This window comes from Zingiber officinale, chromosome 9A (assembly GCF_018446385.1).
Source record: "Zingiber officinale cultivar Zhangliang chromosome 9A, Zo_v1.1, whole genome shotgun sequence".
Lineage (NCBI taxonomy): Eukaryota > Viridiplantae > Streptophyta > Magnoliopsida > Zingiberales > Zingiberaceae > Zingiber > Zingiber officinale.
In genome coordinates this window covers 92,477,850-92,492,443 of record NC_056002.1, presented here as the reverse complement: position 1 = coordinate 92,492,443, position 14,594 = coordinate 92,477,850, and the positions used below count along the sequence as shown (strand labels likewise).

The window sequence follows — 14,594 nt, the reverse complement described above, 5'->3', positions numbered from 1 at the left end:
TAAATCTTAAAGTCAATGTGTGAAGGCTTAACTCGATCAATATAGTGCCATTAATAAGAGTTTGACTTTGGTATTCCAACTCTAAATAAATTATCGAAGTTAACCTCAAATTAGTATGATTAACCATTTTAAATCATTTAGGATAGTTTACTACCGATTACACTTCCAAATACATGTTTTAAGTGTAAATGAGTAAACAAAGAGAGGTATTTTAAACATATAAGCATTTTGACAAAATCGACGCTCTTTTTCTACTTGAAGGTTTGAACCATATAAAGTCAAGTAGCTAATATATAAAGGCAGTTAACAGTCTTTTCTAGTTCCAGGTCAGGCATGTTAAGTGAACAGCCCAGCCCTACTTCAACTTTTAAACACACGTTCACCCAACTACATACGTAAAGAACAACAAAATTAGTGATCAGCATTTGCCTTCACAAAACTAGTTTACATCTGGAGACTCACCAAAAATTTAGCCATCCCTTATTGATCTCTCGATGGGCGACGGTAATAATATCTGCATAATAACCAAAAGCATATTAATAGTGTGTCGAAGTTAGGATGATTTGCTCCTATTAATCTCATGTGAGCAAGTACGATGGTTCATTATGAAAATATACTAAGCGTATTCTTATTAATTTAGGATGGAACGACTCACTCTAATTCAAAGTAATGAGATATGATGGATGTGAAGAAGCATGTTGAATGACAGGAGGAATACCTCATACTTTTAGTCCCATATTAAGAGGGTGTGAGGGGCTATATTGAAGTTAGGATGTTACCCGCCCATCAGTTTGCACTCCCATATGGGTAAGCAAAATGATTCATTAGGTTTACATATTCAAAGGTGTTGAAGGTGTTCTTCAACTAAATGAAACCCATCAGTCTACACTTCCATATGGATAAGATGATTCATTAGGTTTATATATCAAAGGTGTTCTTCTCTGGAATGACTAATTATCTCAGTTGGAAAGTGCTCTGCTACAATTCAACATAACATTTCATGATGAGCATGAGGAAGCATATTGAAATTAGGATGTTCTTCTACTAGTCGCATATGAAGAGACATATTATCTTAACCTTCTATTTTTAAATGACTAAATATTTTGGAATAGAATGATCTTTACTCCTATTCAACAGAATGGAATAACAAATAAAAGAGAAATGATTGTAGCTTACACATAGATATTGATGCCATGCATTGAAGCGTATTTCCGTAGAAGGCGTTCCATCGTGTACCATTCAGAGTGTTGAGATCCATCTTGGTAACCAATTCGTGGCATATGAATAGAGGCTTCACAAAGTAACAAATGTTATATCAGGTAATCTCGTTCTTCAGTGATCAAACAAGCTGAGATTAAAGTGAGAAACTATGAAAGGGGGAAAAAGTCAATACTGGTAAGTTTCATTAAAAAGAAATATAGAACCTTTCGACTTGGATTGTGAAAGCAAAGAAATTGTATTTCATTTAATTTTCTTTCTAGCAAAGTTTACAGTGGAAGAATCATTATGCATGTGGCAGTGGGATATGCTATTGTCAAGGTTTAAAATCTCACTTTGAACTGGGACTTCAATCCCTAAACAAAACAAAGTAGTTGGTGCCATGCTGTCACATGGTTCTAATCACATTGAAGAAAAAGAAGAGGAAGAAGAAGAGGAGGTGGAAACACGTTACCTCATATCACCAATGATAGAAACCCTAATGGAGCAAAACCTTAACCTCACATTGCAGCCAATCAACACCCGAAATTGCATGATGTTGTCAATGGAAAAAGGGTTTCAAGTATCACAAGCCTCAAGAGAAGGAGCACAAGAAACCTAAGGAAAAACGCTGTTGTGATAAGCTTGTATATCGAAGAGAAAGAAGACTTAAAGAGGTTAGTGTCGTTGTGGGATAGTGTCATTTTGCATCTCAATTCAAGAGTAAAACAGAAAATCTCAGCAGTGCTAGTCAACATGGCACGAGATCTAATCCATCATTATTGTTGTCATTGTCATCATCAAGCAGGATATATACAGAGAGATGTCTACTGATTTCCCACTGACTCAAGAAAATTTTAAGCTCTCTAAGTCACAGACACCAGTACAACTTCTCATTCCTCGCATTCAATGGATTCAAGGTACAAACACATAGAAATAATAGATAAGCATTGAGAAAAAGGTCTGTAATTTTAAAATTTTAGCAGACTCAAGGACTGAGAGAGAGAGAGAGAGAGAGAGAGAGATTCTCACAAACATCTCCTAGGTTCTTACTCTGCTTGCAAGCATAATGATAGTAGCAAGCACTTCATTCCTGCCAATTCTAACAACTCAGTATGCTTGGTGTTCTAGTGTCTTGTTCACTACTAGTAAAACATGTCTCTCTCGTGATTGTACTATGTTGATCATAGGAATGCAATAAGCTCAAAGTAAGTCTAATATTAACAAATAACCAATCACAAAAACTAAAAAACATAACTGGAAAGGTATCTTACACACTAGATAGAAGCAGTGGTTTCTATCAACAGTGTCTCTGACACTTTTAAAGATGACGTTAGTTAAATGATAGAAGTTGGATAAAAATATATTAGGAAAAAAATGTACGTTTACTTTTGGGGAATACCTGAATTTTGAGCAGCTGCAAATGATGCCTTAGACAAGCACCCTTCAAGATCAGACATAGAGATGTTACTCCTAGGAACTTTCCTTCTTGGATTATAAGATTGAACCACAGCAAGGGCAACCCACATAGGGCAATGTTGGACAATGCTTTCATCACCACTGGAAGCTGGAAAATGAAAATGATGATTATTTTCTGTACTAAAGCACATGTAGATTAATAATACTATAATTAAAAATGCACTCATATATTAAATGGACTAAGTAAATCATCGGGTTTCTCTTAGTTTAAAATGCCAAGCACCTACCTTACCATCAATGCTACGATCAGCTTGACAAGGTCCAACCACTGTCCCAAGGTACTTAAATTTAAGTCAACAGTAGCTCTCCATATTAACAACTTCGGCATCCTAATGGAACTTAAAGTCTAAATCATAGCCCAAATCATCATAATCAGCGGTTTGTGAGGTCAAGTAGACATTTTTTTCCAACCATTCACATGCCCAAGAACTTGATTTGGACAGACAGAAATTGACTTCAATTTTCTTGGTCCAGAACCTCTGATCTGGAACCTCTCAAGGACTTGATTATGATTTAGGCAAAGATATATTTGATGTAAGGACTCATTCAAGGCAACTCGCCGGACCTCAAAAGAACTTTAAAAATATCCAGAGAGTGTATAAATACACTTGAAACTAAAATCTTAGTTTCAGATTATGAAATATGCCTCCCACGTCGCATTTGATCCATTATTCCACAAGTAATAATTTTTTTAATTGTTCAGTTGCACACGTAACCGACCCACCTAGTAGGATAAGACTTAGTTATTGTTGTTGTTCAGTTGCACAGGTTTTGTTCAACAAATACTTAGAATGGTCAAAGGTATCGTAATTGTCAAAATAAGCAAGAAATAAATGCCTCATAATTAAATGCAAATCCCCATTACAATGAGATCTGAGAAATCACCATTCAACTTTATTAAGTGTAAATCCCCCATATGCAGGTCACCACATTCAAAAGCACGGTGGTAAGCATCTGGGATGTATGATGAAAGATTAGCAAGCGAATTGAACATTCCACCATGTCCCCAGTTCCCTGAGTTGTCAACACAGCTGAAAACAGATTTAGAAATCAATTATATGAAAATAATGTATAATAGGACTTCGAACAAACTAGAACATTTTTAAAATCAAGCTTTCGGTATCATTTGTACAACAGAAGTTCCAACCTAAAAATTATTGCAGGCTCTGATTGGCAGACTTTTGATGGGTTAGTGCAATCTCCATATACAAACTGGACAGCCCCTTGATCAGACAAAACACTATTTTCTACTAACATATTGGGCTCTTCAACAGCTAATGTCTTATAACCAAGTGCCTCCCATCTTCCCAACTGTTTCTCCTCTGCTTTTTTCTTGTCAGCTTCACGTTTCTGTTGATACTCTTCTGGCAGATGCCTCCTCTTCCCCTGCTCCAAATTTAAAGATTCTTCAGAAAGTGAAGCATCTTTAAATTTCTGAACCCAAGACATATATGAAGCCTCGTCAACTCTAAAATCAAAAGCAGAAGATTCAGAAGAGTTAACTAACTTATCATGGCTTTTCAAAATCTCCTTTTTATTAATTTCAAATTTACGAACATCCTTTTCTGGTATCTCATGAAAACGCATTTCAACCACTTTGTCAGTCATATTATTGAGTTCAACCATACTATTCGCATCAATGGAGTCCTTGTTCATATCTGTGGGATCAAACATGTGTAAGCCTATAATGAGAGACTTCATGTCACCCTCTTCAGCTACAATATCCTTTCCTGTGCCATATACTTCATCTTGTTGCTGGACTACATTACTACTTAGCCAAAGTTTTCTCTCTGCTCTCCTCATAATTGCCTGCATAAATGCATCAGCTTATAGAAAATCCAGAGGGAGGAGATGATGAGTGTGTGTAACATCTTCACCTCTTCAATAGTATGTTGTGTTACTAGATTTATGGCAAGCACATGCTTCATTTGACCAATGCGATGGGCACGCTGCAATGCCTGCTTGTCTACTTGAGGATTCCAGTCTTGCTCATAAAATATTACCTAAGTGACTTCATGATTAGCAATGGAACAAAAAGCAGCATTTCTATAAATACTTCTTCAATCTAAAGCAAATTACAACATTAGGTTTTTTGAATCAATTTATGCCCATAGTCAAACTATCAGTGAAACAAAATTCAAAGCTTTACCAAGTTGAGGGAGAAAATTGTCTTGTATCATTCTAAGAAAATACATAACTACACTTCCTAGTAGCTAATCATTTAGAAATTGGTTTGACCACTTACCAATCCTGTCAAGTTGAAACCAATAAAATAATCACAGACATTTGGAACTTTTAAGACCATTTTTCCTGCAAATGAATTATTTTCATATTCATAGCAATGTGCCCACGTCCAAGCTAGTGGCTTTGTGGTTTACATCAGATGGAGAGACAAATTGATAAATTATCTATATGTACCAGGAAAACCAACTCTTGAGATTGTACCAAAGCATTTATAATTTGCACGACAAATAACCTCCTTATATAATAATGCACTGGCATAAGCTTTTTGTTATGAATTGTAACCCATAATTATAATCTATTAAACAAATTCAATTTCATTGAATATTTAGTTTGGCATATTGAAATGGCAATAGATTAAAGATTTGAATGCTTCATTTAGAGAATCTACATCACACCTTAAAATGCGGTCATACCAATTTCCATTCTAGATCGTTGTATACCTTGAGACTCTAATGTCGTGTTGTAGAAAAAGATAAGAAACTTTATTGAGTCCATGGCTAAATATCCAAGCCTAGATGATCAGCACGACATCAGAGTTACCCTCGACAAATGGTCCTCTGATGCTGGCACTCCAGTCCAGTGAACCTTGGTGGCCCATGGCAGTTGATTGGGTCGCATAGGGAACAAGCTGACGAAGGAAGCCAATTTCCATTTTCCAGCATGAGTTTTTACAGATGGTTCAACTGCCATCTCAAGATTTCTGAACCACTTTCAATTCAATGCTGCTACAGCATGAATAACCAACTGGGCACCCAATAATAAGACACAAGAGTACGCAATAAACCATTTAATGGGCTCTCTAATGAAAATGATAAACTTCTTAGAGCTGTTCCCTTCAGCCAGAAGTAAATTAGTTATTAAGAAACTAATACATCACCCTCTCTCTTTTCCCATCTTTCAGAATTGAGGCAATGTCCCATAAGAGCGTACCAATCATGGCAATAAGTAATCTTACTCCAATAAAAGATCCAAGTAGCAACTTACTGACCTACATACAAATGGATGTTCTAGAGGTATCTTACTAGATGTATACATCTAAGAATTGATGTTTACATACTGAAAAAAGATTGAATTACAATGTAACCAGTGTATCCAGAACAGAACACTACCCAAAGTCCCGAACCAAGACAAACAAGCCACTCCATGTCTGACATTGTTTTAGGACTCCTATTTTCTGTTCTTTTATCAAGTGATTACTCATCCATAACCAAAGTGCAATTTTTGCATAGCACTTACAATAAAATAATATGTTTCTAGGTGTTTTAGGAAACTAAATACAAGCATAAATCTCTGTATGAGAAAGAATTACAATATTGTGCAAAAGAAACATTATCATTCTATTTCTATCTGAAACATTTACTTAATCATGAAAAGTAGAAGGAAGACAAATTAAAGTGAAAGTCCTGAACTCACAGTATCAGCGGCTATGAGATTAAGACCAACTCCCCCAGCTCTAGTTGAGATCATAAAAACAAACGGAACATCATGATTAACTTGATTATTCAAGTCATCTTTGGATGCTTGGTAACTAAAGCTCCTTATAGCAGCAAATCTCTCCTCAGAACGTACAGATCCATCAAGCCGCTCATAAGAATACTTGCGCAATTCCATGAAGTCCTAAATAGTGTTAATTGAAATGCCACATGTTACCAAAAATAAGGACGGGGAGGACCAGCATCACAGCTGAGGTAACCAATTTAAATTTGTTACAAAATGGTTCACCTGTAGAATGTCAAGAGTTCGAGTCATCTGAGCAAACAACAGAACTCGATGTCCAAATTTATGGAGTTTCAGGAGAAGCAGGTCTAGAATAATAAGCTTCCCACTAGCCTGACCAAAAGAGTTTAGATGAGAATGATCAAGAAAATTGACAAATAGAAAACACGCTCGAAACCATAAATATTTCTATAAGAAACAGATGCATGAATCAACTTTTTAGTCAACTAGAGTTGGTAAAGGTTGGGTTTGTGCTGATAATATCTACCAATCTTCTGTTACCTGAATCAGATGTTCACCTTCTTCATATGGCTCTGGTTCAATGCCAGAAAAGAGATACGGATGACTACACGTTTTCCTAAGTTGCATTACCTGTCAGGACACTAGGAAAATAATTACCTGTAGCACATGCTGAAGTATCAAGAAGTATATTGATTCAGCATGATTAATCAGACAAAATGTGATAAATATAGCACATAAAGGCTGACAAATATATATACTTTGAAGTAGAAATAGATTCAATACAAAGAACAATATTGTAATCATGCATTGTTCAACAAGGAAAATTATTGTGCACCATGCTGCTGAATATATCAACTAAACCCAAGCTTTCCACTTTCATGTTTTGCTTTCATCTATTTTGGTCAATAGTTGAACCAGATTCAAATGGCTAGTAGCCTTGTGGACCAATATGAAGGGGGAAAAAGATGAAAATTTGTTCCCCTAGTTAGACTTAGAACGATCATCTCTAATAGTAATTCAGTCAATTGCAAATACCAAATGTGTTATTACTAGGATGGATGCTAAAACAGATGGTGTTCATTATAAGCATGGTTTTTGTATCAGAAGCAACAAGGGGCAATGGCATATGTTTGCAATGGAATGCTGATCTATTCACTCATCCATATTATCTTCTCTTTTCTGAATGCTAATCATTTTGTTAAACATTGTCAGTTTCTATAAAATACTCTATTTAACCAATAGCAACCAAACTCTTGCTCGAGAATAAAAAACAACTTATAACTTATCATTTAGGACTTGCAAGTGTCAGTGAGAACCAAAATACAGTACAGATGACGCGAGGAGACACAAAAAGAAGAGATGCTTGTAATGGCCAAGATCTGTGAAATTAGAAATTTAAGTTAAACCAAAAACTATAAAGTAGGGTCACAACATGCTGTATCCCAATTATTTGAGGCTCGCTATATGGCTGCTATGCTGCCATTGGCCTACAAGATCATGAATGGGTTTCTAGAAGTATAAAGGCTCATGTGTATGGCACAATTGTTGGGGTGGAATCAAGCACTATGAAACCAGTACATGTGCCAATTCTTGATCCAACAGGAAGGTGTCACTTATAATGGTGGAACAGAGTAAGAATAAATTGCATGATGAACACAATCAGCAGCCATCTAATTAATATATCAAGGAAATGATACTTTTACATTTCTTCAAATAATAATGACGAACCAAATGTTCCGTCCATAAAACATACTATAGAGAATTACATATATCATATGACTTTTAAAATGTCTACATTAGCCTTGCTTGTAAGTCACCATTCCATCAACTATGACATAATGGATTGACATCAACCACACCTATCACAGATTTCACATATTTACCTAATAGTGGTAAGATAAGTGTTATCAGTTATGTTAAAACTTACACTCCAAATTAGACTAATGGTTCATAGCAAAGTTATATACAGTTTTTTAGAGAAAACAAAATGTATATAACACTAGTAGACATTGACTTCCCTGCCTTAACCAAGATTAAATGGTTTGATGACATTGTTGCAAATTTACAAGTGATGAATATGTTATCGACAGGGAGTGTTCCTTGATTCATAATTGCTTTATCTAATGTCAATATGCTATTATTAATGGAAGGATAAAGAATGAAAGATCAATCCTATGATGCCTAACACAATGGAAAGATAGAGCAAGAATCAAGAAACATAGTAGAGAACAAGGAGAAAAAAATGTAATTCTAATAGAGAAAGGAAAAGATACAAAGACTCTAAGGAATGACAGCACCAAAGAAGATGACAGATAAAGAGATGCCATAGAATTTAATCCAATGTTCACTTGCACAGATTAAAAGAAAGTCCCCTCAACCTACATCACTGAAGTAACAAAAAAATTAGTTTAACTTAGGCAGTGAATTGTTGGAAAGTTGGAAGAGGTAAAGGACGATCAACGCGTATTCTCAAACTAAAGGTGGATGGGTACCTTGATCTAACAGTGCCCTTTTGTAACGACCAGCACGGATCTTAAGATGTGAAAAAAAAACAAGGGATAATAATTTAGGGGCTTCAAGAACTTTATGTGCCCTTCAATTATTAGAAGATACAAGAAGTTGCAGCACAATCAAAGGATGTTGCTATACTATCATTTGTCGTTAACACTTCAAGTTGTCAGACACTTTTTGAATAAACAGAAATATTAGCTTTAGAAAGATAAATATAAGGAATCATAATCATATAACAAAAGTTTGGATTACTGCATATCCTACAACCAAAGAGTGTATCTAAGCCTTAGTAGGTAAAGTATGTAGAAAAAGAAAATTGACTTACTATATTCTGCAAAGACTGATTGCTAGTACTTCCTAGTGAAAGTGAGAGAAGTGTCTGAAGTTCCTTCCTCAATATTGACATGTACACCTTCCTTTGCAAAGGGATGAGAGGTGCCATCCTAATGAAACCAAACACAAAAGTAACCTAATTACACCATGCAAAGCACAATGATACCTAATAGCTATATCAGAATTCAGTTTCATGTGGAGGTCCTAACACTGTCATCTCAGTAACAGAAGGCAAAGTAAGAGTCCCTCTTTCAACAAGTAATGCTTTTGTCCTTCGGAGCATAAATGCATTCAATATGTATCTAAGAATCCTGAATTGCCTTTTTACTGAATATGATTCAGTACCTGAAGATAAGCAATGATCCATAGGAATGACCAACATAATATTATATTCCTTTTCAATACACGAAAAGGTGGGGCAAGATAGATTATAAAAGAACAAAAAGAAACTTTGTAATTTATGTATATATCAGTAATAGTAAGTACCCATAAATATGTCAATTCATCAATGTGTAATTGATAAATTCTTTATAATAAATTGGGTATTGCACATAATATGAAACACATTAATGAGGTCTGAGGTTGAGTGTTATTTATTTAGGTTTAGTGCAAAAAATGATAAATTTAAGTCAATTAAGTAAATAGTTCATTTAAACATGTATTTAGCCTAAAGATTGTCAAACTGTTAATCTGGAAGCAAGCATATATGTGAAATTCTCAGAGTTCAGGAAAAAGACTGAACAACCAACAGGTGCACTCCTCAAGCAAGATAAAACTAATAATTAGCATATTATCTCAACTCTTTCCTAGTGAACTTCAATATATACACTATTTTTTTTTTATTCTCCCAAACTTTAATGAAGAGCAGCCAATTAAAGATAAAAAGGGATATAACAGAAGGGCTTGGTATCATGAAGTAGAGAATAAATATTAAATAGTTAACAGCCACCTATATTTAACAGTAGAGATCAATTAAACATGATAATATAAACACAAAAAATTGCGTTAAGGATGGAATTGAAAGGAGTAAGGTCCTCTTCTGCACCCAAGTTTACAAATTCTATTCAGTTTCTTATATGCCAACTAGAACTATTTGTAACATTTCCAAATAGAAGACAACAACAACAAAAAAAACCATAATGAGCATGTCTTGATTTGCAAATAAATATTAACCAATACCCAAGTAGTGAACAAAACTTTGAAACTACCTGTAAAATCTGGCCAAATACATAATGGACAATTCACAATGGTCAGTGAAAATAAAAATAAGACTAAAAAATGGGAAACAAGAAAATATGTGAGAGGGAGAGAAAAAGAGAGATATAAGACTACTTTTCAAGGAAAATCCTCATAGCAGCAAAAATTACTATAATATTTGACTTTACACCTCATACATGTTTAGATGAAGCTCTTTATAAGAATCATAAATAGCTGCCAGCCTTCACTTCTGCTGAAAGGAAAAGCTCAACCTATCTAAAAAGATTAGATGTTTGAAAGAGGCACACCTCACAATATAAGCACTATAGACCACTGTACTTGTCCCTATGAGACATGGAGGGATCACCATGACTGCAAAGGGCCCTCCTTATATCCATCATGACTAAGAGGCACGCGCATAGGTTTCAATACTGTGTTAAAAGGATGGTGGAAGAAGTCCAATCAGCTCTAAAATGACATAATAAAATGCAGGTGGAGAGAGGGGGTCAATCCCTCAATACATGCACACCCCAATGATTGTGTTTGTCCATGATGGACCATAGGCATGGAGCAACCTGATTTTCATATGTCATCTCGCACTCTCATGACTCAAAGGCACAAACCTAGCTATGACACATGGCAACTCAATACAAGCACAGTGAAACTTTTGTCGTAAAGGGTTACCTGCTGAAGAACTTCCAGCTTCCTTGAATGTTGAAATAAATTGGTCTGAAGTCCCGAAAATAGAAGGCATGCAAAAGTGCATCAGAGCCCAAAGTTCTGAAAGATTGTTTTGAATTGGTGTGCCCGTCAACAACAAGCGTCTTGGCATAACAAAATTATGCTCAAGTACATTATACAAAACCTGCAAAACCTTTAAGAACTTAAAGTAGAGCTGTAATCATTTTCAGTGTTAAAAAAAATCAATTAACAAATTTATTACCAGAGAGAGAGGACAACCGGATGTCTCAAAAATAAATAATAAGAAATCAAAGTTTATTCTGTGTGTGTACATATGTATACAAACAGCAATGGGTCGGGTTTAAATCCAGCCCCGTATTAAACTCGCCCTATTCGGGGCAGGTTTAAACCCGGTCAAACGGGTTACGAGGCGAGTCTAAACCCGTTGACCGGGTTTAGAAGCGGGTTCAGGACGAGTTACAGGTTTAATGAACCTGTATATATATATATATATATATATATATATATATATATATATCTTAGCGGGTTGGCGGGTACAACCCGCTCCGAACTTGGGTTTTGAGCAGGGTCGGGGCGGGTTGAAAAAGTAGGTGAGGCGGGTCCGGATTCGGGTTCATTTTTTTCTAGCGGAGCGGGTTCTGAGATTGGCCAAACCCGGTCCGAACCCAATCCGTTGTCATCTCTAACGTTGCTAGTCACAAATATGGATTGCCTCTAAACTAACCCGTATATATACATATCATTAGTCCCTTTATATGTGCTTGTATAGCAACCATTGTGCCACAAATTGCTTAGAGACTCATCTAAGCACACTTCTGGGACAGAAAATAGAATGCTCAAATACATTACAAGAAAGAAAGCATAAATCTTACAAGCTCAGACATACACTAGAAGGATTCTTCAACCGCTGAGCTTCATCAATCACAGCATAATCCCAAGGAATTTGAGAAAGAAAATCCTGATCCAGTAAGGTTATATCATATGTTGTCAAAAGAACATCAAAAGGTAACTCCTGAAGATTTAGACAACAAAAATTAGTGGAGATTCAGGAAAGACGGTAAAAGAAGTTCTACAAGCTGCAAGAGAAGATGTATTAATTCAAGGAAAAAACTAGATATGAAATATTTGGCTACATTAGATGATGAGGACTGCCTCTGCAAAGTTTCATGCATTGAATTCCGAAGGTTGTGACGATGTTTCTTGTCACCGACATAAAGGATAACTCTAAGGGTCGAACAAAATTTGCTAAACTCTGACATCCAACCATCTGTAACACTTAGCGGACACATAACCACTGCATTGATCAAAGGCAGTAGAATAATTAAGAACTTGATTATTATAATGAAAACAATAAGAACTTTCAGGGCCGAAAGAAACGCACAGAAGGGGCCACATGATAATGATTGTGCCTTCAGATAGCTTAAGAAAGAAATAGCTTGTAAAGTCTTGCCAAGACCCATCTAGCAAGCATTCATACAAACTGTACAAGTCAGACAATAGTTCCAAGCAACTAGCAATTTAACTGGAAATTGTACCAAATATCTAACCAGTAGCAATCTGAGTTAACGAGCAGACTAAAATCAATGAACCAGGTAAAATTACATAGCCTCTTCCTAATTTATTTGCACATGTACATGCAATTTCTCAAATATAGGAGAAGAGTATGAATTAAACTCAAAATAATGAGAAAAATAAAATAGTAAAGCATAAAACATGAATCTGGATCTACCTATGTACAGCAATTTCTACAAAACACAAATTTGGCTGAATCTCATCATCAAAAAAGAAAAGGCAGCTTGTTTTCCTAATCTTCTGACAAATAAATGCAGAAGGAAGTAATGTTAAAATGATCTCGTCAACCAAACAAAACTGATCTTGGCAGAACAAAAAAAAAATGAAAGAAAAAAAGAACATCAACCAGGAATAATAACCAATTAGCAAGTCCAGTTTAGTGCATGTGTGTTTCAACTATCCGTTTCAGGTACTACTGCCTGGCTGCTCTACAAATTCTGTCTTTGCTTCTGTACGGAAGATGTACGGAAGCCACTACAACTAAAATTGCATGGCTACGTAGATAAATTCACGCATAGCTTCCAACTGATTGCATAAACAATGGTCTATAAATTTCCTTCAAAAATGGAAAATTAGTTTCTCAAAACTGAAATACAGTCAACTAGCATTCACTAAAAGATGACCCCCTAAATCAGTGTATTAACTCCATAACATCAACAAGAAAAAAAAATTGAACCAAAAATGTACTATGACGATGACGTATAACCAACTTACAAACGACCACATCGATTCCTGGAATACCCTTCCTCAAGGTATTTGGACAATAAAGTAACTAGGTAACAATAATCTCCGTAAAATTCTAATGAATCGAAGAATTTTCGAAGCTCAAAAGGCCCGACTCATATCCTGAGAGGAAATTAAGTAACTTATTCTACCCAGAGTTACTAACAAGTAAGATTTAGTGTGTAGAAGGAAGTAGAAGTCAAATCATTCTCGTTAACGCGAAAAGTCCGACCTCGTCTCCTGTAAGGAAACCCATAAACACATCAACGGAAGTGGAGAAATTATAAAATATGGAAGATCAGAAGATGGGGTCCCCGATTTCCCACCGAGCACGACGTTGACGCCGAGGTGGTAGCGGCGGATGAGCCAGGAAAGGCCTTCGATTTGGTGCGGCTTGAGGACAGCCGTGATGCCTAGCTCGTATGGCTCCGGAGGAGGCTCGTAGCTGCGGTCGCTGGAAAGGACGAGGTTCGCCGCGAGGAGGAGGCGCCGCTCGTAGTCCATCGCCTCCGGAAACGGTTCCACGCGAATGGAATGGGTTTTCGTTTCGGACCCCGGCCACCAAAATAATTTAAAAATCACCTCTGCATTTTCAAAGTGCCCCCAAGGTTTCTTTGTAAAACTGCCCTTGTGTTTTGATTCCAACTCAAAACACACACTAACCTTCCTAAGAGTCGGACCATAAACGAGTCAAACTACCTTGGATAGGACGATAAACGAGTCAAACTAAATAGAGCCGGATTAAATTTTATTATATTTAAATTTATTTAATAAGATAATCAATATAAATCTGAAATAATCTAATTTATTGAAATAATTATTCAAGTTTAGTTTAATTTTTTTATAAACTTAATATAGGGATGGTAATGGAGCGGGGCGGGGCGGGGCGGGGCAGGGCGGGGCGGGGTGGGGCGGGGACGGGTTTGTCATTCCCATCCCCGCCCCGTTCTCATTTTTTCGGATTCGGGGATTCTCCGAACCCGAATCCATAGGAATCAAATCCTCATCCCCGCCTCCATACCCGCCTCATTCCTAAATTTAATTTATATTATTATTATTATTATTTAATAATTATTATTAATGATAATATTAATATTAATATCAATATTAATAATATTATTAATAATAATATTTTCAAAAAATTTAATATTAATATTAACACTATTATTAATATTTTT

At 35.9% G+C, this 14,594-nt stretch overlaps 1 protein-coding gene across 6 annotated transcripts; it reads right to left on the bottom strand.

Annotated features, from left to right (window-relative positions):
- Nucleotides 1-262: 262 nt before the first annotated feature.
- LOC122021767 (probable helicase CHR10) lies at nt 263-13,992 on the bottom strand. 6 transcript variants are annotated; one of them, XM_042579923.1, is made up of 18 exons: nt 13,743-13,984; nt 13,649-13,656; nt 12,503-12,581; nt 12,255-12,415; nt 12,008-12,133; nt 11,104-11,284; nt 9,432-9,567; nt 9,215-9,332; nt 6,919-7,008; nt 6,643-6,750; nt 6,334-6,537; nt 4,554-4,679; nt 3,824-4,485; nt 3,562-3,707; nt 2,600-2,764; nt 1,177-1,291; nt 463-514; nt 263-387 (listed from the first exon to the last, which is right to left on the bottom strand). In XM_042579923.1, exons 1-17 carry the CDS (start codon nt 13,918-13,920, stop codon nt 481-483), a joined length of 2,637 nt encoding a protein of 878 aa, XP_042435857.1. In that variant the 5' UTR covers nt 13,921-13,984; the 3' UTR covers nt 263-387; nt 463-480. The 6 variants fall into 6 exon arrangements, 4 of the variants coding, with proteins under 4 accessions (XP_042435857.1, XP_042435856.1, XP_042435858.1 ...); XR_006122641.1 differs by lacking the exon at nt 263-387 and adding an exon at nt 1,673-1,815 and having other exon boundaries at nt 488-514; nt 13,743-13,985; XM_042579922.1 differs by having other exon boundaries at nt 263-514.
- Nucleotides 13,993-14,594: the final 602 nt, after the last annotated feature.